Source organism: Mus pahari, chromosome 8 (genome assembly GCF_900095145.1).
Source record: "Mus pahari chromosome 8, PAHARI_EIJ_v1.1, whole genome shotgun sequence".
Classification (NCBI taxonomy): domain Eukaryota; kingdom Metazoa; phylum Chordata; class Mammalia; order Rodentia; family Muridae; genus Mus; species Mus pahari.
Window position 1 is genome coordinate 4,677,954 of NC_034597.1, and position 26,665 is coordinate 4,704,618.

At 45.3% G+C, this 26,665-nt stretch overlaps 1 protein-coding gene and 1 pseudogene across 22 annotated transcripts in view; one reads left to right on the top strand and one right to left on the bottom strand.

The window, feature by feature from the left end:
* The window catches only part of Cadps (calcium dependent secretion activator), a 447,247-nt gene that overhangs the window by 238,267 nt on the left and 182,315 nt on the right, over nucleotides 1-26,665 (bottom strand). For all 22 annotated transcript variants that reach the window (XM_029541729.1, XM_029541726.1, XM_029541724.1 and 19 more), the window contains exons 4-5: nucleotides 13,803-13,883; nucleotides 1,252-1,485 (exon numbers count right to left, since the gene is read on the bottom strand). In XM_029541729.1, the coding sequence (XP_029397589.1) occupies nucleotides 1,252-1,485; nucleotides 13,803-13,883 (315 nt within the window). The remainder of the gene's footprint in view (nucleotides 1-1,251; nucleotides 1,486-13,802; nucleotides 13,884-26,665) is intronic.
* On the top strand, nucleotides 14,357-14,941 carry LOC110325612 (annotated as a pseudogene).

Genomic DNA, 26,665 nt, shown 5'->3' on the forward strand with positions numbered 1-26,665 from the left:
CTTTTGTGATTGGGTTACCTCACTAAGGATGATATCCTCCAGATACATCCATTTGCCCAAGAATTTCATAAATTCATTGTTTTTAATAGCTGAGTAGAACTCCATTGTGTAAATGTACCACAGTTTCTGTATCCATTCCTCTATTGAGGGACCTTATGCCCATTTCTACTTTCAACTTTATATCACATTGATACTAAGCTCTCTAATCCTATAGATTAACCTTCTGTAGATTAGTGTTCGATATGAGTGGGGTCATACTGTCATATCACTTGTGCAAGAAGCCAGCTTCTTGCAATAAGTATTGTATTGATGAGGTTCATTCATATCAATATGTGCATCAGTAAGTGTTCTTTTTACCTGCTGTCTAGTATTCTGCTATGCACACATGTTGCATTTTCCTTTTATCCATTCATTCATTGGGTAGGATTAAGGTCATTACTGTTCTCTAAATACATTTGTGTGGACATGTGACTTCAGCTCTCTTGGGTTGGTAGCTGAGCATAGAAGAGCTAGATAACATCACAGTTGTATATTGAGCCTTTTGAAAAACATGCTAACTTAATTTCTAAAGAAGCTGTGTCATTTTATGCTCCATTTACCTATAGACTTGGGTTAGATGGGACCAAATAGTTCTTAGCTGTCTGATCTAGTTTCCCAGTGAAGTCTGATGCTGGTGAATCAACATCCTCCAAAAGGAAATACGTGGAGAGCCAATGTGGGGAGAGATAGAGAGGAATGCAGGGACTCTCCCAGAGCACTCTGCTGAACTGGCCTGGGCCAAGTCTTACTCTGCAGACTGAGATCAACAAAACAAAGACAGAACAGAGTGCCTCACAAGGACTCTACCTTATAGCCACCGGGAGAGACAGTGGGGAAAAATGAAAAACAAAAACAAACAATTCTTTCTAACTGCTCTAGATCTCTCACATCTCAAATGATAATGTAGGCTTCGAAAATGTAAGCCTTCTAAATTGCCAAAAGCCTTTCCAGAATCTTTGAGACTGCCTTAAGTCAGGGAAAATAATTCAAAATTACATTTGTTAATTGGCTCTTCCGACCGCACTTCCTTAGGAGAGCGGTGGGCTCCAGGAGTGAGCAATGGTACACTTGCTGACTGACCCATCCTAGCAAGCTGTTCATTTAAAAACTATTCTAGGACCGAAGGGAGAAAGCAAGATTTGCTGGGCTAAGCACATGGGTCTCCTTGGCTATCTTACCATACCAGTACACTTTCAGAGATTTGCGACTTACTTCCAAGGAGAAGGACAGCAGGACATCCGACTTGGAAAGCTGGTTCTCGCTCTCCTCACCCATGTCAATGATGGAAGCATTGTGACTGCGTTTCAGCTTCTGCAGCTTGAACTCTCCACCCTTGGACACTGGCATGCTCTCCAAGTTGGCCATGAGCAGGTTGACGGAGGACTTCAGCTCCTCAATGTACATGTTTTCCATTTCCTTGGATACGAACTTAGGAAATTTGCGTTCCTTGTAAAAGAAAGGGCAAAGTGTAATCAGAGTAGAGACCCGACTCAAGTAGAATGTTTGCACACCAGAGGCAGATTCGACCATATCAACCACTAACAAATTTACCCTGGTGTTGTGGGAGTGTGTAAAGAAGACATTCCATCTGGATGTGGAGCCAGCTTTTCTAGCTACTTATAATCTCCCCACAGGTAGGAAGCAGACACAGACACCTAGTAAGGAAGAAGAGTTTGAGCATTCTACTCTTTGCCCTTGTTCTCTCCAGCAAATTCGATTTATGGAAAGAAAAATGGGTGATTTTTTGTTTGTTTGTTTGTTTTCAAATCTAATCCCAGTTTCAACCTTTTTTTTTCCTTCTTTATCAAATGCAGCTGAGTTGTTTGTAAGTTATGGCAACAGAAGCATACCCTATTTCTGGATATCTGTACAGATTTTTCTCCCATTAATAATTCAAAGTAGCTCATTTGAGATGTTTCAACCATGGTCTGTGGCTATTTCTAAGACAAATACTTAACTATCCTCAAGAAAAATCACAAAGCATTAACAAAGTAAAGAAAAACCTGATTGCAAGTGTTCAGGGAAGTCGTCACGGTGCGTAAGAATTAGCCACTGTCATTCTCCTTCGCAGTTACAGCTTCTGTGAGGAAGGCGACACTCTAATCGTGCTACATGCTTGTCCACTCAGACCTCTAAGTTTCCTGAGTACCTTGAATTGGATTGATGACCTCATCAAAGAGCCACTTCCAAGCTGGAAGATGAAATTTCCCACGAATCCCTACTCTACAGCCTTGTAATTGATGGAGTGAGAGACAAACTAAGTCTGTCTGGGTTTCTTTCTATTTTACAAGTTATAGACAAGTCCAATTTAAACTGGTTTAAACAACTGGAGGAACGGATTAGCTTGGAAATGTCCCAGGATAAACTCAGCTTCAAGCAAGGTTGAAACTAGAGTTATAACCCCAGATAAGTGTTTCCCCAAAGCCTTGCATTTAAGATCCTCTGTATGATTTGTGATAGTGATTGTTAACAGAATGGGAATAGTGCCTATCAGCATCGAAACAAACTCTGGGCACGTCTGCAGGGTGTTTCTGTATTTGGGTAACTGAAGAGCCACCTATTCCATGGGTATCAGGGACTGACTAAACAGAAGAAAGTGACTATTAACCTTCATTGCTCTCTGCTTCCTAACTGGACACAATGCCACCAGCCACTTCACCCCGCCTGCTGTGGATCCTTCACTGCCAATGGCCTGCTCTCTCAAAGTATGAACCAAAAGGACCCCTTCCTTCCTTAACTTGCTTCTGGTCAAATACTTGGGCCTAGAAACAAGAAAATTAATAGGTACATCCTCAAACTTAGTGTGGTTCCACCCAATGTCCCTATAATATCGCCGGGGATCTGCATATCACGACATCATATCACACTAGCTACGGGAAAAATAAATACTTTGTCTCTATGAGAGATTAGTGAATTGCCATATAGCTTGATCTAGAGCACATGAGACATGAATTGGTTTGATAATTCTTCCTGCCAAGGAGAAAGATGTTGATTACATGGATGCTCAACTAAAATCAACTAACCAGTTCTATAAGTAACCGTCAATCAAGCAGATTCACTGTTTTAAGCAACCCAATTGAGAAGCATCAAGAATGCAATGGGCAGTTATCAATGAAGCTGAAACAAAATGAATATTTCTGAGCGTTCGCTGCCGTGTTGAATCAATCCAATGATGAGTAAGCAAAAAGGAGTGAAAGAAAGGACAAGCAGGAGGGCTAAAGAGAAGGAAGGGACCAGAGGAAAGCACACCTGAAGGAGAAAGCCAGAGAGAAGCAGGAGAAGCTGTGCAGAATCGTGGGAATGAAGCCTGGCTTCTATCAACTTTCTAATTCCCACGTGGTCTAGCATCTCCTCTTGAATGTCAGTTCCTTGATACTGTGGGTAAAATATAAAATGTCCTCCACAGAGACATGTGTTTGAACACTTGACTCTTTAGCTGGCATCCTTTTGTTTGAGAAGGATATGGGACCATTAAGAGGCGGAACCTTGCTTGAGGAACTAGGGCACTGGGAATGGATTTTGAGGTTTCATTTGCTGTTGTCTCTCTGTAATCTGAATTTAGATGTGATGTCATCAACCTGCTTCCTGATCCTGCCGGCTGCCACGCCTTCCTGACATGATGGATTCTGTCTGGGACTGTAAGCGTAACTAAGCTCTTTCTCCCTTAAGCTGCTTGTCAAGGTTATTTTATCACAGGAAGAAAAAGAAAGGAAGGAAGGAAAGAAAAGAAAGAAAGAAAGAAAGAAAGAAAGAAAGAAAGAAAGAAAGAAAGAAAGAAAGAAAGAAAGGAAGGAAAGAAGGAAGGAAGGAAGGAAGGAAGGAAGGAAGGAAGGAAGGAAGGAAGGAAGGAAGAAACTAATATACCCCTCTTCCTTTCAGTAATTCCCCTGACCACTAGTTAGCTAAAGCGTTTGCTCTTCTGAGTGTAGCACCTTCACTGCAGTAGGTGCAGATATTCCTCACAGGCTGAGTGATGTCTGTGGGCTGCACCAGGCTCCAGCCTTAGCCAGTGGTGTTTCCTAAGGGCTAGTCCCCCTTTTCTCTCACTCCTTGGTCACTCTCGGCCTTTTGTCTTCTTCCACATTCAGCTTCAGCAAGTCTCCCTGCTGGGTTACCACCGCTTTCTACTTCCTGGGTATATCTTACTGAAATGGCCAGCTGTTTGTTTTCCTTTCAAACCCTGTATAAACCCTAACCCCTCAGTATGATGGCGTTTATAATGAGGCCTCAAGGACACAGCCCTTATGAACTAGATGATTGCCTTTGGACGAGGCCACAGCTAATGTATTTGCTCTTTCTTCCATGAGTGGGCATCGAAGAAGCTGAGAACTTGCTGCAGCCTTAACCTTGATCTTCCAGGACTATGGAACTATGGGAAACAAGTTCTAGGTTTTTTTTTTTTTTTTTTAAAGCAGCCTGAATAGACTAAGATAGCATACTTAAAATCAACAAATCATTTATGAGTTGTATTTGCTTAGTGTCTGTCTTTCCTTCTGGGCTATGAATCAGGGTCATACAGTTTTGACATCCCACTACAAAATCTTAACATCCACGTAATGTGTAACACTTAGTAAGCATTCGGCATACATGAACTGAGTGGCTGTGTCAATGACTTATTCAAACATCCATATTAAATATTAAAGTAGCTACCACTCGGCATGAGGAGAGGCAGGATGACCATGACAAGTTCTGCCGTCCCATGGGGAATGAGTACGAGGGTCTGAACTTATGCAGCAACCTCAGTGTTCTGGTTCCTTCTAGAAGCTCTGAATTCATCCACTTCCTGCTTAAGGGTGGTACTCACACTGTGTGGGGTTTTCTGAATACACTGTAGGTGGATGTGTAAGCAGCAGGCTGGAAATAATACAGTCACAGTATTGACAGAAGTTAGTGGTAAGTCATTGAGAGAGGCTCCCCAAAGCCTAATAACACTAAACCTTCCCCTCATGCTTGAAATTCCTGATTCTTAAACTCCTTAAGGGTCAGTGGGGAATCCTTAAAACTGGGGCAAAGTTGGTGTAGAACCCTGAAGGCATGGGAACTTGAGTGCTTGGCTGTCCTGACTTAGAAGACACACAAACCAATGAACACTGTGACTGTCATTGTAAAGATTCTGGTGGGAGGACCCAATCACCTCTCCAAGGCTTCACTGTTCCTGGGAGGAAAGATGTCTACAGAAGCATCACGCAAGGGACACGGATGCTTCCTGAGAGGGGCTTCACAGAGGAGGCACATTTGGCTAAAGGTCTGATCAATTAAGACGAGTTTGCCTTGAGGTTCAGTTAGCTAAGAACAGAGCAACTGGTCCCGACCCCCTGTCAATAGAAGATGTAGGTAACCATGAATCCAAGAAGATTCGGATCACTAAACATAGTCCACATAGTGCTTCCCACTTTTTCTACACATAGTCCATCTGGAGAGTGAAGAGAAGACAGAGGAAGACATGGTCTCAACAGTCCCTATATCACAGAAAGGCTACCAAATGGCAAAGTTTGCACCCCAAGAGTTTAAAGTATGGTATTTTGACTTTTCATCTTCATCTTTATTTTTTTTTAAAGTTGTGAAGTTCACATTATGCACCCCAATCCCACTTATCTCCCTCATGCCTTATACCTGCTCTCCATCTTTGCAACCTTCCTCTAACAAAAGAAAAAAACATCTCATCATGGAAGCTGCAGTGTGTCAGTGTATCCCACAGTTTACATTTTTGTCCTCACTCCCCTGCTTACCAGTGTTCATGGCAATAACTTGTTGATCTGGTACAAGGCCTCTTGTTTCTGCTACTCTATTAATACTGGATCCTCACTGGGACTCCCCTTGGATGCCCTGCTGTTGCCCTGTATCATGGAGGTCCTGTAGCTTTGGATCTGTAGAACCAGCCCCTTATGCACTCTAGCATTTCATCAGTGGGGTAGTGGGTCAATTGAAATCCCTGGATCTGGTCCTGAAAGGTATCTGTGCTGGTCAGTTGCCAGCTCTCCTGCCCCCACACCATTGGAATGAATTACCCTGGCTGGCCCTGGCTGGCCCATCCAATGCCATCATCAAGGGGCAGAGCCAGTTTTTCTGCTACCCTGCCCTCGGGGCTGCTTTACCCTCAACTCCTATAATCAGGGCTAGCTCTATTCTGCTGCCTAGGTGAGATGCATGGCCCACTCTCCCATGTGTTTCAGTTGGTTCGGGAAGAGATAGCCCTCGAGTCATGAAAGTAGGAGAGCTGGCCCTCTGTGCCTCATCTGCTACAGCATTTGGGAGAGTAGGCCCTGTACCTTGTCTGGGCAGTAACATCAGAGCTGGCCCTGTTCATGGGGATTGTGGGTATGAGCTCAGGAGAGCCGACCCTGACTCTTGTCTGCTGCGAGGGCACAGATGAGGGAGAGTCATCCTCCCTTCCTGTGGCTCTCGCCACCCATGGTTGGTGGGAGAACTGGTCATGTCCTTTATCTTCATTTTAAAGCTCAAATATTAGTATAGATGGAATATTTGAAAGGGAAGTTAGTAAATAGGATCTTGCAGTTTTACTAATAGTTAGTTGTTGTCTTTGCCAAGAGGATGGGGAGAAAAAAGAATAGCACTTATGAAATAGTTTGCCTTTTCCTAATCAGCTTTGAGAGAGTGTATCAAGTCTGGTCTCTACTGGCACTTACTTGTGACTCACTTAAGGGTGTGTGTGTGTGCGCGCGCGCACGCACGCTCATGTGAGTACAGGCACACATGTAGAGGTTTGAAGACAACTTTGGGTGCTGGTCCTTACTTTCTGTCTTTTGAAATGGGGTCTCTTTGTTCCTTGTTGCTGTGTATGCCAGGCTAACTGGCCCATGAGTTTTTGCCCGTGCCTTCCACTTTTTTATAAGAAGGTTGAGATCATGCTCTCCCACATTTGGCTCTATGTGGGTTGTTGTCTTTATGACCTCATATTTATATCGCCAATGCTACTGTGCCATCTCCCAGCTCCACTTGACGCCTTTAACTCCTCTGTCTTGTCGTATTTGAAGAAGACCCAGTGAATGGTCGCAGACTTCAACATTCTGCGGCAGAATTATTTCCCACCAAATTCTGCAGCAGAACACTGCTGCTTTGGGGAAACCCAAAGAATGATGACTCGTCTCGGAAGCTGGACAGTTTCAAATGGCATCATAAAAAGAGCTCAATGAAGCTGAAGCCTGCAGGGGGAAAACAAAGCCATTCGTTTCCTCCTCTGAGCATGCAGCCTTGAGAAGAAACCATTTTGTCAGTCTAGGCTGTGATTCTTGAGTGGAAGTTTCAGTGGCAGACTCATTACAAACACATTTCAAAGCTGCTGCTGTGCCCAATAAGAGAACTGTGGCTTCCCATCTCCATTGTCTTCTTTCCAGAGATAAAAATGACAAAAAGTACTTTTTATTCATATTGCTTTATGAAAAAAGCCAGGCACGGTGTGGGGCTGGATGAAGCCTCCAGACAAATCCCTGCGGGCCACTCACTGTTGCTTTTGCTGGACAATATCGCTCAGTGGGGCCAGTCCCCAGGGCTAACCATGTCCAGCTACATTAATGGAATTTTGGAACATTTTAAAAAATTAATACCTATAAGCACTATAAGACTTCCTAACTATTGTCTTTTCCATCCAAGTTTTGAATATTTATCTAGGAAGAAGGAATGGGTTGTGTGTGAAATCTGACAAGGCTATGCTCACTCAAAGAGAGTAGCCTGAGATTCAAATGACATTCTCATGTGGGATTAGGAGGAAGGTGACAGACAGAAAGGCCATCGGAGGAGCTCACCAACAGTCTTATAGCTGCTTCATCCGATTCCCCCAACGCTTCCCGGCCTCCTCCCTGCTCCAAGTGCTGTGGTTATCAGTGGGAAGTGAGGGAGTCAGCAGGAGGTAATTGTCATGTGAACAAATGACACAAAAGCCACCCACTAGATACCATGACATTACAGACATCCACAGGCAACGCAGAAGGTATCAAGGAACCTTATCTAGCCTAGGGTGAAGCAGCTCTGTGTCCCCGGCTGATGCTTGCTGGCTTTGTGATGTTTTATAGCTAGTTGAGATTTCATATTTGCAATATAGAAAATAAAATAAACCCCACAGGGTTCCCATGAAGATCAGAAGACACTAAGAAACATGGATACTTATTGACCACTGATTCAGTCTCATCCACCTGTGCGTATTTTTGTCTTTCTGTCTGTCTGTGTGTATGTCTCCACACACATACCAACTGTTATATTGCCACCATCACCACCAGCATTACTGGTAAAAAAGATAGCCAGTGGCTGCAGTAAAGCTGATCAGGCTAGATCACATTACAGCAGTCTATGTGCCACTTACATGTCACACTGAACCAATGGTTCACAGTTTAGGGCTGTGGGTGTGGTGGGAAGCTGACTTATTCTTGTCCTCCTTCTGTCTGAATGAGAGAGGGCACACACATGCTGATTCGTCTGATGGTGAACATGTTTACAACAGAAACAGCATGGACTGTACAGTCCCTTTCTTGGAGTCCAGATATCACTTGGCAAGCATTCTGAATCCAAGGAGACAACTCTACCAATCACTGCTACCTCGCTTTTGCATCTCTATAACTGAAGGGGATACAGAAATGCCAATGGACATTGGGTAGATGTTTGCTGGAGTAACAGCTGACAGGGAGAGAGGACAGGAGAGGACAGTCCTCCCATCGGGTCTTGGAGTCATCTCCTGCTTTGAAGACAGGACTCTTCTTTCTGCTTGCTTGTTGAGTGAACTCGGGCATAGCAAATATACCTTCTGATGTAGCTATTCTGGGAGAATTACTGTAATGCCAAAGATTGCGTGTAACCGGTCTAAGTGAGAAGAGCTGTGGAACCTTAGGGCTTGTGCCTGAAACATTCAGTAAAGGACTCAGTGTGGGGAGAGAAGAAAGCCTAGAACGTGAGTTTATTGGACCCTCAGACTTGGGTGGTGAGTGAAATGAAAGGAACCCAGTAAATCTAGAAGACAAATTACTCAGAAATACAGTTTTTTGTTTTTGTTTTTTTCGAGACAGGGTTTCTCTTTCTCTGTATAGCCCTGGCTGTCCTGGAAATCACTCTGTAATCCAGGCTGGCCTCAAAATCAGAAATCCACCTGCCTCTGCCTCCCAAGTGCTGGGATTAAAGGCGTGCGCCACCACACCCGGTTCTAGAAATACAGTTTTTAATCAAAGTAAACTTGGTCAAATCTTCTGATGCCTCTGTTTTGGGCTCTGTTCTGATAAAGAACAATTTTGTCCATAAGGCTCTGAGAGGGTTGAGGGGATTATCATGTGAATTAGCTATAGGAGAGCCTGGCACTTAGGAAATACTACGTGAAAGGCAGTTAATAGTACTAGGTATATCTGGGACAATCCTGAAGTAATGCTGCTAAAGTACCTCCTCACCCCGAGGGATATATTACCAGCACCCATGTGTCCAGTGAGGCCCTTCCTTTTTTATTTGAGGAAGGTCCTTTAGCTCAAGCTGTCCTTGAGCTGGATATATAGCTGAGGATAATTTTGAACCTCTGATTTTCCTGTCTTCACCTCCAGAATGTTGGGATTGCAGCATGCACCACCAGGCCGTGTTTATGCGGTACTAGGAACTTCAGTCAGGATTCCATCCATGCTAAAGGCAGCATGCTTAGTTGGTTGACTGTACCAGAGTTAGCTACGAAGAAATGGGGTTAACCATAGGCTTGATTCTTAGAACTGCAAATCTGAAGAAAGTAGGGGGATAAAGAGGAAGGAAAGGGACCTGAAGAAGTAGGTGATGGTTGACTGGTTCCTTTTTGTGTATTTCAGAAGCTATGGAATCATCATATCTGAAAAGCAAGAAGAGCTGTCTATAGAGTAAGAATGGCTAACCAATGTGACACAGAGACAGCAGCAGGGAGTCCTGGTCCTCTATGGCCTCTGCTTCTAGCTCTTGCCAGGGGTCTGGCTACTCTTCACCCATCATCGCTATGCTGCTTGTCCCTTGTGATCGTCCTGGCGTTCACATACACTTGCTCTGGTTGGTGCCTCCAACCTGCAGTTAGAGGTGCTTAATCCGTCTTGTTAATCCATCATGGGGGAGAACAGAGTGGATTGGACATGATGGATGGGCCAATATTCAGCAGTTTCTGGTTATGACACATATAGGAACTGACCTTCAGGATATGAATTGAATTGCAAATCCTCACTAAAACTCAATGTGATGTTGGTAACAGATAACCAGGAAATACCAAAGAAAGATATACAGAGGTACATCATTTAAGTTTGTCAAGAGCTGGAAGATAGACAACATCTTCATGTTTTATCCAATGTTTGGTAGCTCCAACTAAGTTTAGGGAAAAACAGTCACACAGTTAAACCCCAGAAGCTCCTGATCTCACACATGCAAGCATTGAGACTGTTCCTCGGCGCCGCAATGGAGTTTGTATCTTCCCATGCATTTGTTCTTGCAGCTTTATTCTGCAGACATTTTCCTACCAACATTACCATCATTATCCTGCAGTTCATTGTGCCTAGGAAAGCGCATTATTGGTTTGGCTTGCATCAGTTATCGCCTAGTAGCCTGTTCATCATGACCAGGGAAGGTTAGGGGTCACATCTGGTTCCCTTTGAATGAAGGACTCACTCTAGGAACCAGTGAGCTTGGAGCTGGGGATGAAGTTCAGTGGAAGAGCAATGGAGGTCAGGGCCAATGCCAACGAGCTATGATGAGGGTGCTCCTCGCGTAGAAGAATACCCCAGAAGATGACAGACAGCTTTGAGGAGAACAGATAATAGAAATGTGAAGAGGTCACTTAGAAGTCCTTGGTACCATTATCTGTTTGGAGACCCTGTATGGAGCCTCGACTGACTCTAGTCCTAGTAAATAAGAGCAAAAGTCATCTGAATGGCCTGGTTCATTTTCTAGGAAAGCTCAGCTCAAAGTTGCTGGTGCTTTTTACTTTGTATGAAAATGTTTAAGATGTGGGTTGGGGGAGGGTTTTTTTGATTTTTTTCAGAGGTAAGTGTTACTGATTTACTATATAACAAATGTTATCTACAGTTTCAAAAAGTTAAAATCAGTCTAACATTAGTTTCTTGAATTATAATACTAAGCTTCAAAGAAAATAAAGCAATATGTGTAAGCATATTCATGGGGAGTTACCCGATAGGCAAATAAATGCTCCAAGCTTCCTTCGTTTTCCAGGAAATCCACTGAAAGGAGACACTGAGTTTACCAAAGAGGTAAATTCTCAAACCTTAGTGATATTTACTCTCACATTAAGCAGATTTCAAAACACAAGAGTCTCCCACGCTACCTTTAACCAAATCCGTAGCTGCTCACTATTTATAGCCACCAGACTGACTTGACGATACACCTTAAAGGTGTCCAGAAAACAAGACGCAAACATTTCTGCAATGCTGAGCAGAAAGAGAGTGCTTTCCATCCTGGAATCTTCCCTTGACTTTTCATCTAGCAAGACTCCTTTCTATACATTCAAACTGGGCTACTTCTCCCTGTGGCAGGGACTTCAGCACAGGGCTCTCTCCTGCTCATCCCCACCCCAGTGACTTCTGACAGTCTTTCACTTGTCCCCACAGCCAGAAGAGAAAGGTAGCCGTATAAATGTTCCACACATTGTCCTTAATGGCTGTGGACCATTTGAAATTGAAATTTGAAATTAATTATGCTTTTAAAGTATTCCATTAAATATTATTCATTTTAAATAGAAGTTTCTTGGGGAACCCTTAAATTCCTTGCTAGGGTAACTGCCCCAGCTTATTGCCAGCCTGTTATTTCATGGCCCATTATGGTTTGGATATAAAAATGTCTGTGTAAAAACTTAGACATAGTCAAGGCTTGGCTATTGGCTTTTGAGGGGGTGATTGGATCATAAGGGTTTTGATTCATTAATGGACTAATCTACAGATTAAGTTATTGCTGGGTGGACTGTGAGAAGGCAGGGCCTGGTCTTAGGAAGTAGGTCTCCGGGGACTGTAGTCTGAACATTAAGTGTCTCCCGTGGGAGCCTCAGTCTGTGGTGCTGCCTGGAAAGGCAGTAGACCTTCTGGAAAGTGGATCCTTGATTGAAAAAGTGAGATGGCGGGAGAAGGCCTTGTGGCTACAGGCCTTGCTTACTTCCTGTCCACTCCCTGGAGTGTGACTACAGTGTGAATGCCCAGCTTCCTGCTTCCCACCATGCCTTTCCTGCCCACGGTCCCATCTCCCCCGCCACGATGGGCTGCATCGCTCTGAAAGTTCTGAAAGTCCAAGCCAAAATAACCCCCTCTCTGCTGGATTGATTTATCATAGCAACAGAAAAGAGAAGCAAAGACATATTTTTGAAGGGCACGTCCCCCTGAGCCCCTCTTGTCTGCTTCTGCTTCCTGGGTGGCATGAGGTAAGCAGCCGCCTCTGGCACATGCCCTTACTGCCTCACCTCAAACTCAACGCTCTGGTCTAAGGACTGCCAGCTCTGACATCCTGTGGGAAGCCAGGGTCTTCCTCCTCTGAGAACGTTCTGTGGGTACTTTGTCTCAGCTATAAGGACTTACTAACCTGAGACCTCAGGGTCCAGCACAGACCCTGCATTAGTGCTTATCTCGCATACGCTACATGCCTCACTCTCCAAAACAAAGATGGTAAATAAAATGCTCTTAGCGCGATGTTTAATTATTGACTCAGAGGGAACATATAAACAGAACATCTGGCAGAGTCAGGACCCAATAAATGCTACTGGCATGAAGTCTAATTATCACAACATGAATGTCAACAACAGAAAAAAAAAAAATAGATGATACCAAGCTATAGGCATCAACAATAAGGTACAACCCCAAGTTTAGAAGAGGCCTTTGGAGACTTGGTCAAGTAAGCAAGGGTCTGCATGTGGAATGCTGCAGAACGGAGGTGAGAAAGGGGGCTATCTGCTAAGTCCTCATGTACATGTTTGAGGTCAAGTGCTGAAGAATGACGGAGAAATGGGCTGAGTGGAAGGGAGAAGAAAGATCTCATGCTGAGAAAGCAGTGGGAACAAAGATACTGAGTTTAATCCAGGTCTGTGTCATCAGCAGGAGGAGACATTCCGTGGCGGAGTCCCGTAGCTGTCGTGGCAAATTGTCAGGTATGATGATACACAAAAGAGGATACACTCCATTGTCTCGGAGCCCTTGACTGTCATTGAAAAGTGGTTGTATTGTCCTGGAGCTATGTGGGTTGTGCTGAGGGATTCTGAGGCTCTTGTTCAGCTGGTCACATCTGAACTTGAGAATGGCACCTGGGTCTTTGTCACAGTGAGCCATATACTCACTAGCAGCTAACTAGCGGCTATTGGAACAACCAAGGATTTCGTTCCTCCCTTCCTCTCCCCTCCCCTCCCCTCCCCTCCCTTTCCTTTCTCCTTCCCTTACTTCTCCCTTCCCTTCCCTTCCCTTCCCTTCCCTTCCCTTCCCCCCTGAGTTTCCCTCCCCTATGCTCTGCTCCCCTTCCCCTTCCCTCCATTCACTTTCCTTCACTTCTCTCTCTCCCCTTTTCTTTCTACAGAGTTTCATGAAGCCAAGGCTGGCCTCAAAGTTACTATGTAAGCAAGAATGACTGAACTCTTGGCCCTCCTGCCTCTGCCTCAGGACTGCTAGGGCTACAGGCGTGGGCCACTTTTTCTGGCTTGCTTACTCAGTTCTGAGGATTGCATACCAACTGAGCTGGGTTGCCAGCCCCTCTAATTTATCCTGCGAAAGCCCTAATAGTTGGTGTGCTTCTTGGGTGGGGCAGTGGCCTGGTCCCAGTGAAGAGTCCATGAAGTTCCTTACCCTGGCTATTTGGTCTGCCATTTGGAGACGTCCATCCAGCTCTCGTCTGATCTGGGCTGCCTGCTCATCTGGATTGTCCAGCTGCACAAAACACAATCATACAAACATGGTGACTATTAGCTTAGGGCATCAATGCCAAAAAACTTGTGACTTTTCATCTTATACCCCTCTGTGCCCCGTCTTGATCTATGAATTAATTTCAATTAAAAAAAAAATCTCGTAACCAATACATACAGTCCGAGTGAAATTCCAGATAAATATTTTCCAGGCAGAGCATGTGGGGCTGGACATTTGAGTACATTGCACAGGATCTGTTAGTTACTTGAATCGTTCTAAATAAATGTTCGTAATGAGGGTCTGATTAACACCTTTCGGGACCGATGACCAAGTTCTCACCAATGAACACACAGTGAAGAACTAGCTTTATAACTCTAGGAGACACCTGGCACGGCACAGACAGCGCGGTTCTCCTGCCCTGGTCCATGGAGGATTAGTCATTGCACTTCTTAATAAGCACTGAGTAGCTCTTTCCTGTCGCTGCTGCGTGCGCAGCCATGAGTGCGCTCAGGCTACAGAAGAGGCTTGTCTCTAGTGTCCTCCGGTGTGGAAAAAGAAGGTCTGGTTGGACCCTGATGAGACCAATGAAATCACCAATGGCAACTCCTGTCAGCAGATCAGGAAGCTGATCAAAGACAGGCTGATCACCCGGAAGCCTGTGACTGTCCATTCCAGGGCTCACTGCCAGAAAAACACCTTGGCCTGACGGAAGGGCAGGCATATGGGCATAGGGAAGAGGAAGGGTACCGCCAATGCTCGGATGCCCGAGAAGGTGACCTGGATGAGAAGGATGAGGATCCTGTGCCGGCTGCTCAGGAGATACTGGGAATCTAAGATTGACCACCGTATGTATCACAGCCTGTACCCGGAGGACAAGGGGAATGTATTCAAAAGCAAGCAGATTCTCATGGAGCACATCCACAAACAGAAGGCAGACAAGGCCCGCAAGAAGCTACTGTCTGTCCAGGCTGGGGCACAGGTCTAAGACCAAGGAAGCTCGGAAGCTCCGTGAGGAGCGCCTCCAGGCCAAGAAGGAAGAGAGCATCAAGACTCTGTCCAAGGTGGAAGAGACCAAGAAATAAAATGTCCCTTGTGTCTGTACACAGTGTCTTGACCGTGGCCTTACATGGATCAGTCATTAAAATAAACAAGCCTTCGTCCTTTGGGGAAAAAAAGACAGACGTTCCCAACCACTCTCCAGACGCTACTTCCAATTTGTTGCTCTTAGATCTACGATAAAAATCTTTCCTTATCTTCTCATTCCGGGAGGACAACTAGTATATAAAGATCCGAAAGGTCAAACCTCAGCTAATTCTCCAGCTTCTCTGGTTTCAGTGTGCCCATCCTTACGACGAAGGGTTCATCTCTACAAATCTACAAAATCTACAAAATGGGGCAGCTTGGGAGACATTTCTGTAGAGCACTATAAAGTGAACATTTCTGTAGAGCACTATAAAGTTATGATTTATGGTTTAGTGATGCATGAATCAACTTTTCTGTTGTGTGAAAGCAGCCACAGATGACTTCTAAATGAATGAGCACCAATGTGTTCTAATGAAATTGCATTTACAATAAGTGGTTGGCCATAGAAATCAATTCCTTTGTGAGGCATTGACGGTTTCCATTATTTCTTAGCAAACCTAACATTAGGCGTCAGGCTATCTTTGGGTCTGCTTTCTTCAGTAAGTTATGTGACAGACAATCTTGATAGGCAATAGTGCTATTCAAATAGGACGATTGTTATTCCTCTTTTTAGTACATATTAACTATCCACTAACTAACCAACCAGTTAAGTATTTAAATTTCTTTCTAAGAGCATGCATGTGTATGTGCACCTATATGCAGTGGCATGTATGTGTGTGTGCCTATATACGGGTATGTGTATATGTGTGTGTGTGTGTGTGTGCGCGCGCGCGCGCGCGCGTGCGTGCACTGACATGCAAATGTGTGTATGTGTGTTAATGTGTACATGTGTACATCCTCTGTACAAGTCTGTTTCATGTATGCATATGTAGAGGTGTCTGTGTGTGTTTTTAAGTGTGTATGTGTACGTGAATGTGTGAATACATGTGTATGTGTAGGCTAGAAGTCAACTGCATGTGGCATCAGGAGTCATCCCCTTGTTTTATTGAGACAGTGTCTCTCCTTAGCCTGGGGGTCACAAAGTAGGCTAGACTGACTGGCAAAGGAGCTCCCAGAGTCCTCCTGCCTCTATCTCCCCAGTGCTGGGATTACAAGATAATGCTACCGTGCCTGGATTTTTACATAAATCACGGAGATTAAACTCAAGTCTTCATGCTTTTGTGGTGAGCAATTTACTGACTGAACTATCTCTCTAGCCTCTAAAAGCAAACTTTATTCAAAAGTTTGAAGTACAACCACGCCATGAAAATGTACACTTTCTAGAATAATGTGGCAATGATTTTGAAGCAGCATGATTATCTGTCTTCTTTGTTATACTTTATAGAATGTATCAAATTACCTCGTGGACTTTATGTTGTGCATTTTATATGTGCGTTTGTGCACATATGTGTAGTATATTTGTGTGTACGTGTGGTGTGTGTACAATTGTGTGCATATGATTGTGGGGTCCAGAAATAGATATCCTCCTACATTTCTCTCTACATGATCTTCTGATAAAGGGTCTCTCATTGAATCTGGAGGTCATCAATTGTCCAGACTGATTGGCCAGGGGACTCCAGGGATGCCTCTGCTTCCACACCTCCTCAATAGGTTCCTTTTATATGTGACTGTACTGGGATACTTTACGTGGGTGCTGGGATCTTAGCTTAGATCTTCAGGCTCGAATGGCAGACACTTTATGGACTGTTGTCTCTCCAGCAGACACTTGGTGCTGCTTTGCCTTCTCTGCTGCTTTGTACTCCTACTTTGATCATGAGAATGGACTGAGACCTGTGGATGTGTCCCGAGGCAGCAATCCCACAGTAACTCTATAGAACAATTTTACTAGATATTCCAGAGAAGCCCTCCAGAGCCTCGGGGAGGTGTGAAGTTGCGGTGCCGAACTATCTGGAACAACTGTGTAGGAAGGAAATGGGCCAGACATTGGCTGTTCAACGACTTCTAACCTGGATCATAAATTTTTATTTTTGTTATGACACCCTGACACCCACAGACACCAGCTCGAAATCCTGTGCTTTCAGACTCACAGCACAATCAGCAACCCCCACTTCCCATCACTGCCTCTGATTGGCACACATGTGGCATTCAGGGTCCCCAGCTGCCCCAAAGTTCCAAAGAGCCGCTTTTAACATTTTCCTCTGAACATTTTCACTTCTGATCCAGGTGCGACATCTACTTAGACTACTTAGAAACATCTTGTTCAAAATATGAATGCAAAGGGTCTATCCAGTTGCTGTGCTGTAAAGCAGCAGAGGGAACTGTTTAGAGTGAAAGCTGAAAATTCTGCTGGAAAGCAGGTGCTCATAGAGATGACACTACAGAACTGGAATCAGCCCTGAAGCTGAGTTGTACCAGGGCTCTGAAGTTCTCCAACCATTCTCATGGAACCCAATGCCAGAGAGGGAGGTGAGCGGGCAAGGTTAGCCCTGAGCTTCACTCATATGGCAGTTCATTCATTTACACATTTGCCCTTTCATTCATGAAACTTTTAATACATGAACACAATAGAACACGTAAAGGCAGGTGGCAGAGAAAGAGACTGCTTAATGGTTAAAAGTGCTTGCTGTTCTTCTAGGGCACCCGGGTTTGGTCCTCAGCACCCACATTGCACATCTCACAGATTCCTATGACTCCAGCTCCAGGGAATCTACCACCCTCTTCTGGCCCCTGCACACCCACAGCCACACAGGACATACACTCACACACACTCACACAGTCACACACACACACACACACACATACACACCCCAATAAAAAATAACAAAAATAAGTCTCCAGAGAAGAATGCAAAAAGGAACAGGACAGGGCAGGCCTCTGGTCCTTGGCACGCCACTGTAGCAATAACAGGTACAGCTAAGGAGAGAGGGTTACTATTTACTGATGGCCGTTCAACTCCCAGGACCTCCCACCCGTTTCACAACTTTTCATAAAGATGCCAAGAGACCTGTGCTGATAGGCATCCCCAGGGAAGGAATCTGGGTTCGGAAGATTACTACTCAAAATCAATAATCTTATTAGCAGCATCAAAATCCTGGGAAGTTGCTCTACTTACTGCATTTGGGTTTTTTGTTTGTTTGCTTGTTTGCAGAACGGTTTCACTGAAGACTAGCACTTTGCATGGCCACTTCAGAAGTTCTGCACGTCTTAAAAGGGACACCCAACTTTAAGAGGGAGCACACTAATCCCCACTCTACAGATGAACAGCCAATTTCTTTTGGCTTACACAAGATCACATGCCCAGCAATATGTTGGCTTCTTTCTTGTTTCATGTTGCCTGTGATACTGGAGATCAAATCCTGGGCCTTGCACATGCTCTACCACTGAGCTGGATTTCCATCCTCTGCTGGTCTCCTTAAATGTTTGCTCTTGACAATTAAACCAACTCTGCACATGCACCATGTATCGTGTAACTCAGGTCCCCTCAGCACATACAACTATGCTTGGAAGCTGAGAAATATTTGCCCTTGTTCCTTATTATGATAGACAGATTTCTTCTGGGTAGGATGTAGCCTTAGATTGACAAGAATGAGTGTATATTTATCATAGTTCTGCCCTTAGAAATCATGCGACCTTGAGAAAGTTGTGTGTCCTCTCCATGCTTTGGGTCCCCTCATCTTAGTATTCAGCATAACTCCCCCCTCAGTCTGCTTAGTGAATAAAAAGCAGGTAGAAAGTATTTAGCAGGCAGCAAACTTTAAGGAACCCCCTTAAAGTTCGGTTGAGTCCATTTGTGTTATTGTTAGAGTGGTCCTTGTCAGCTGCATTTTTGACAAGAGCCACCATGGGGCGGCAAAGGGTCAGACCAAAAAGGTACGGGATGGGACAGTATTCCTCCCTGCTGTGAATGTGAGGCCTCAGTCTCTCTGTGGGCACCAGCCTGACCAGAGATTCCCACCATTGACAAGTTCTCTAGCCCTCTCTGAGGTCAAGTTCTTTGGCTCTGCTGGACTTTAATTAGTGGCAGTGGCCAGCAGGTGGACCCTGCTTCCCAGACAACTAACAATGATCTAAAGAACAGATAAAAAGGGAAATGTAACTGAAAGCTCCCCAAAATAGCCTGGCATGATTGAGAAGGTCAGCCTTACCCACTGCATGATATCCAAAAATATAAAGAGAAATCCAATAATTACCTTTTTAAGTACTGACAAGAAAAAGCCAGGGAGCACTAGCTACCATGGAAACGGGGTTCTGTTTACTGCGCTGGTCTTTTCCACTGAGGAAGGGAAAGATCTGCTTCAGAACTGAGCCAAGGGCAAACCTTTCATACCGACAGCTCATTAGAGTTCAAAATGTGCATGAGCATGGAAGCTCTTTGCCTAATTAGAGAAATCATCTGCCTACTCGTAGAGGTCAAGCAAGCTTCTGTTCTAACTCATTCCTCAAGCAAAAACAGCAACTTCCCTAAGCTCTGCTTCTAATGCAATGCAGACTTGAGCCCAAAACTGTGTCACTGCACACGGAAGTGCCTAAGCCATAGCTGCAAGCTACCTGAGCCCTGCCGTGTCGCTCTCTGGATCCTGAGTGGCTCCTCATCAGTGGAGAGTGAACTCATCAAGTACAGCCATTTACATGCAAACCCAAGATCTGACGGATGGAAGTTACGCCCACCCATCTCTACCACTCTAGTATATGACCATGGAAAGCTTCCAGACCTCTCCAAGCCTTTGTCTTCTCGTATGTCAAGTGGACATCTATCACCCACAGGCACTAAAAGGAAAGAAGCAACAAACTCTACTGGACTGAGAAGTAAGAGCAACTTGTGTTCAAAATTAGGTTTTGCAGTTCTGTTACTGACAGGGATTCAACGCACCCCTGAGTCCTCTGAGCTTAGCTGCAACACTGGGAACAGTGGTTTTGCCAGCGTGGTAGGAAGATTAAGGTAAATATCATGTGTCCCAAGCTATGAATCTGCCACACATTAGTTCTCACAGCTAAGCAAATAGTTTCTCGGGCTACCTACTCTAGCGTGGGAACTCACTGGATGCAAACTCATTTCCCCCACCTTAACTGTTGGACTGTAAGCCACAGTCACAACTTCTCTGTTCAGTTCTGAGGAAATCTCTATGCCCAGGATTCTCTGAAGACCCTGAATATTGGCATTTCCTCAGAGATCTCTTTCAGGGAACATTAACTTGCAGGTCCCCCAGCTCTGCTGGGAGAAGGGAGGCCACAGTCGAGTGAAGTTTGGAAACCCTGTCCCACTGCCTTCCTGGCTCCGACTGTGTTAACGAGTCTGCAGAAGCACATTGCCTCCCTGGGCAATTCTGGATGCTCCACTTTTCTCATGCCCATGGGTGGGATTTTCAAAGAAGGTTGGGAGAGGGGGAAGCGATTTCACTATTCAGATACATCTTCTAAAAAATGATTTATCTTTATGTGTGTGCATGTGTGTATGAGAAAGACAGAAAGACAGAGAGAGACAGAGACAGACACCGACAGAGACAGACAAACAGGGACAGAGAGAGCAAGACACAGAGAGAAAGCCACAAAGTCATATATGTGCAAATGCTTGTGGCAGCAAAGGGCATCAGATACCCTGGGGTTACAAGAGGCTGTGAGATGCTCAGTGTGGGTGCTGGGAACCAGGTTCAGATCCACTGGAGCCATTTCTTCAAACCCAATGTGTCTATGTCTAAAAAAGGGGGGGGGGCTGATTGATCTCCAGAGGGATGAAGATGTCAATCATTGAGATACCTTGGCTGGGAACTTCCTCTGTAGCCTCATGGGCCCCTGGGAGGACTAGCTGTGAATATTTTCCCCATGAGGGGCATCCTTGGCTACAGTTTCTTCGGGCATGCCTGAAGTCTTTTGCTGTTCTCAGCCCAGTGGTGACTTCCCAAGTCATCCTGTCAAGAGTCAGCCTTCAGTCAGGCAAGGGATGATGTGATTCAAATGTGCAGGACATGTAAACAGAAAAGGGCAGAGGACTCCATGCCTTATGTAAATAACTGCTGTGCATTGTGGGAAGGCATCCGTGCTTCTCAGTTTCAGTATAAATTGAGACAACTTCAGCCTCAGGAAACAAAGGGACATGACCCTGAGCTAAGACTAGACAGAGGTTTAGTGATTTCTTTCTATTTTTGAGACAAGGTCTCATGTATCCTGTGTGGCCTCAGAGTCACTATGTTGCTAAAGATGACCTTGAATATCTGACCTTTCTGCCTCTACAAGCATGCAGTTCCTGTGCTGCTAGGCGTAGAACCAGAGCTTTGTAGTTGCTAGGCAAGTAGTCTACCAATTGAGCTGTGTCCCTAACTAAAGAGCCGAAGTAACGACCACAGGCTGTGTGTGGTGCCTCTTGAGCTGGGGTGGCTTCATCAGGCATCTGGTTTGCTGGGGCCTTGGCTGAGAAGAGCTGGCTTGCTTCTCGCTTAGCATACACTGTCTTTGCACACAGCGCCTGCATGCTAGAAGCAGTCTTTTCTGGAAGATAAACCTTATCCTTCATCCCCTGGCTTTGTAGCCAACAGGTCTCTGATCTCTATAGACTTGGATTTCTCTTTTAGTAACAGGCATCTCTTCTCCTTGCCTATTACTTCACCCACTGTGAACTTTCCTACGCACATGGGATCATTTGAAGCTCATCTGCTGTTACGCTCTAGAGATCAGGGATGGGTGTGGTTCTGCTCGTCAGTGTGCCTGTGCCTTTACTAGGCAGGGAATAGACTGGCTGCTGTGTCCCTGGAGAGTGGAGAGATCCCCTGACCTGTCAATGACAGTTAACCAACTGTGACCTAGACAGAGCAAGTATCTTGCCCATAGCCACTCATAAGTGCTAAGGAAGTTGTCTGTAAACTTGTCATGTTTTGCTATTCAGTGACTGTGTTCCAGAAAGTGCTATCAGCTGAAACAAGTGACGGATGTTCTTTGATGGCGTACAGTGTAACCCCAGTTCTGAGAACACATCCCCAGTGCCGGGCTTTAAGGGGTGGATGAAGAACCCTTACAAAGCAGCTGGTGTGCAGGTGCCTTCTGGCCTGGGTGTAACGCTGTCTGCTCACTTGGCTCCTTTTCTACTTTATAGTACAGCTTCCTGCCTGAGAATGAGGCTGCCAAGTTCAGCAGTGGACAGAGGCAAGGAGGTGCTGCCCCTCAAACTACTGCTTGCAAGGCTGGACCCTCCTCTCCTCCATGCCTCGCATCCTCCTTCAGAGACAGGCTTCCCCTTGCCTTCTGCCTACTGGGCACAGTGTGTTCTGGTTAAGTTACAGCTGTGACCCAGCTCTGAACCAGCAGATGCTGGCACTCCAGCTTCTGCCTCAAGAACATACTGAGGTTTGAGCTATAGCTGTAACACTATGTCCTTCCAATTCTTTTCTGCACACGGCCTGTTTGTCTCCCTTGATGGTGAGGCTGGAAAGTGTGGTCAGCTGGTGTCCTTGCTCCACTGTCCAGATTTATATCCTCCTCGTCCTTCAGTTGAATAACCTTGGATAAGCTGTTGGCCTCTCTGAGTTTTAGCTTTTATTCGTTTTAACTCCTTTAGCTCTAAAATGGGAATAAAGATGATAATAGCTACCTTAGGAAGATCAAAGGTTAAATTATATGGCAAATATAAGATGAAGCTTAGCAAATGGTCACTTTCTCTGACTGAATCTCAGAAGCCAGGACTTGGCATCGCCCAGTCAGTTTCTCCCTTACAAAATTCTTATCCTAGGGCTTAGGGGTCCTGAGGGCTTGGGGAAATGGCTCAGTGAGTAAGAGTACTTGATATCCAAGCTTGAGGATCTGAGATCAAACACCTAGAACCCCATGTAAAGAGCTGGGCATGGTTGCCCACGCCATGCCTGCAATCCTGGGTATTAGCTTATAGACACCCATAAGCCTTGGGTGACAGAGATATGTAGATCCTGGCAGCCTTTCTGAAATGGAGACCCTCTCTACAGAGAATAAGGCAGAAGATGATTGAGGTAGATAACTAGCATCCTCCTTTGTCTTACACACACACACACACACACACACACACACACACACACATTCCGAACGCATTCCCATTTTAACAATATTTAATGTGGCTGATCAGGGTTTTGCCTTTTAGGTGAGAAACCAACCTGCAGATTGTTAGATAGTTGTCCATAGTCCCAGAAAACACTGAGAATCTTAGAAAAGACAGCACAGATGCTAAACCAGAGACCTGAGGCGAGATCACATTGCAACCCTGCAGTCCTGTGTGATCAGGGTCAGAACACTTGACCTCTCTGAGTTTCTGTGGCTGCAGCTCCAAAGTAACAAGATCTGAGGACCAGTACAAGAATGGCAGTGTTAACTGCTTCCACACAGTGGGGCTGCATACTTCTACATGGTGGGGTTGCCCACTTTCACATAGTAGGGCTGTCCACTCTGGGTATACATTTCCCAACTGCTGTAACTGGAGGAGAATCCTGACTCCCAGTCAAGATATGAAAAAAGGCCTCCATTATTCTTAGGGAAATCACGGGTCAGGATATCTCCTGAACATTAACTTACACCCAGTTTCATAAAAATTACCCAAGGAAGGATCAGCAGGCAGGAGCCTTGAAACCACACCACTCCTGTCTTTCTTTACCACATCTTACTTCCCTTTGGGGAGAAGACCTTGGGAGGTCAAATTTTCCATTAAAAGCCACAGTTCTCTTTGGTTGCAAAACACAGGGTTTAGCTCCTGGCTATTGCCAGCCAATGAGAATACTGCCTGCCTTCCTTTGAGTCACCAGTTATGGATTTTGCTGGCTTCTTGTCAATTTGGTAAACATCATGTAAAAACTTCAAAATGAGGTTCTCTGAGAGGGCAGGGCTTAACAGCTTTATATTGGGGGCGTTTCCGCTTTTATTTTCTGCCTGCTGGAAGCCCCTCATCACCTGACGCCTAGGAGCTCTCTCCTTTCCTTCCATTTCAAGTTTCTGCTTCGTTAAGCGTTTCCCTGGTCATCTTCTTCAAGAAGCCCTCTTTACTATGGCAACTGTGCACTTTCAGAAGCATCACTAGTGAGCCCATAACCTACCTGAGGCATAACCTGCCTTGTGTCCTGGGTTTCCTGCCCCTTTCGGAGCCGATGTAGGGATTTGATTTAGACAGGGTGTCAGTGTAAACAGTTACATCTGACCTACAAGCCTTGGTCTGGCACTAACAGCTCTGTAGCACTAGGCTATCTACTGAGCTGCCTGTGTAAATCTATTTTTCAGAGTAGGAGTCCTAAAATACCAACAGTACAGGCTTGTTACAAGAATGAAGGGCAATGGCACTCCAAAAGCACTCAGCACGATGCCCTGGATGTGAGAAGTCACGGAGTTACCGCTCTGATAGGTATTACTTAGGCCAGGGACTGGTTTTAATTCAGTACGTAAGATGGCGCCCACCCTCCCTCCCCCCTCTGCCCTCCCCTCCCCCTTCTCAACCTTCATCTGCCCCTAACCCTGATCTCTCGATTTTCTTTCCCTCTATCCTTCCCCTTCCCCCTCTTCTCTGCCCTTTCTTCCTGTCTTGCTTTTCTTAATGGATCATGGTGATGTTCACAGGTGACACTAGGAGACATTTCCTATCCTGATATTGGAGTGTCCTGATAGGAACTGGAGTCCCTCAGAGAAGAGAGTGGGAGTGGCCTATCAGGCTGGCCTGAAGCATTCTATGCCTCATCCATTGCAGAGAGGATCCGTGCACTTTGTGAAGAGGGGACACGAGGAATAAGGCCTGGCCTCTCCTGGTTTGATCTCTGCAGCCCTTCTTAAACCTTTCTGGGGACTGCTGCCATCTGGGCTTGCTCCCTTGGTCCCCAATGTCACCACCTCCTTTTTCTCTTGCTGTGCTCTGATGTAGTGGCTCTCTGAACTGGTTATATATTTGGATCCCAAGAGAGATTAAAAAAAAAAAAAAAAAAGCAGTGCTGATGGCCAGGCTGCACCAAGACCATGGCAGACATCTCCAGGCAGGGTGAACGCATCTGTACTTTGTTTATTTTTAGCCCTCCAAGTGATTCTAAGATGCCCAACAGACTAGGAGTTGTATGCAAATCCAGCAGGACTCACTGCTGCACCCCACAACCACCCGGAGAAGCTGCTCCCAGGCTTCTGATCTATGCTATGGGGTTTGGATTCAGCACTTCCGGGGGACAGCTTCAAGAGTCAGCCCTGTCACCGCTCCTGATGATGGCTTCAAGCACAGCAGTGTGCTCCTCTTTCTGTGGCACACATTTGCTTTGACCCCATACTCTCTAGTAATTTTCCATCCTCCGTGGCAATAGAGAGAGCCACTCATCAAAGCTTAGGGAACTGCCAGCCTCTGGCTCTGGCACCGATTTCCAGCCTTAGTTCCGACCCTCTGCCCTTCTCTCCAGGCTCCAGGCGATCTCTACTTCTATGTTTTCACACACAGCGTGTATCCTGACCCCTGGTTGGTGAGCCTGCTTTCCCTCCCCTCAGCTGTTGTCTTTGCCTAGCTAACATTAAATCGTTCATCCAAACCTCCACCTGACTGGTCCTGGCCAAGGTCGCTTTCTCTGGGTTCCCTGACATCACATGCTTTCTTATTCATCATCTTTGCATGGTTTGTTTCTTGTCTTTTCTGTACCTCAGAGGAAAAGGCACCATCTTTCCTGCTCACTGTGAAAAGCACCAGGGATGGACACATGTGTGGTAGTCAAGCAGGAGATAGTTCTGCAGTTAAACTTAAGAAGAGGCAAAATACAATTTACTTAGGATTTGTGTCAGGGTTAACATGCTGTGAGACTAGACAGTAGATGTGGCATCTGACATCTCAAAATGTTTCTTAAGTGGAATTTGGAATGCAGATGGTCTAAGCACATAATCCCTGTTGGATGGAATTTGAGTATTTCTGGGCAGAGGGACAGAGGATAACCGACTCATGATGTGAACTGAGTTATTAGAGGATAATTGGTGTGAACAGCAGAGGTGTGGATCTGTTTCCATGTCAGCAGGTTGGGAATATGACCACTTCGCTTACTAGTAAAACATAACCAAAGCCAGGCACTGTGATTCATGGCTGTAATAATCCTAGCACTTGAGAGGCTGGGCGGGGGCATCCTTATAAGTCTGAGGCTAGCCTGGGGTACATAGTGAAATCCAGGTCAATGAGATCCTGTCCCCAAACCACCATCCCTGCCCTACACTGACCCCCCAAACACAAACACATTCCCTTAACCCTTGTGTTGTTTAGGGTATGGTGAGATCTGAGTACACAAGGATTCTTAAATAAACAAATAATGAAGATTTGTCAAGAAGAAAAGCTTGTTTTTGAGACAAGGTCTCACCACATAAGTGGCTGGTAGTGCTATGTAGACTGCGCTGGCCTCAAACTTGCAGAAATCTGCTGCCTCTGCCTGACAAGTGTAGGAATTCCAGCGGTGTGCCACGATGCCCAGTGAGAGACACTCATGTTTAAAACCACGTTCATATTGTATAAATGTATAAATGTAAAATATTTTTTCCTTTCTGTTAGATTTTCATGTGTATGCATGTGCTGTGAACTCATATGTACTAAGTACATGCGCTATCATTGTTTCACACCCCCAGTAATTAAGTTTCCAATTTTTTTTGAGATTGTAACATAATTACATCATTTTCCCTTCCTTTCCTGCCCTATAAGACCTCCTATTTACCTCTGCCCTTGCCCTCTTAAGTTCATGATCTCTCTCTCTCTCTCTCTCTCTCTCTCTCTCTCTCTCTCTCTC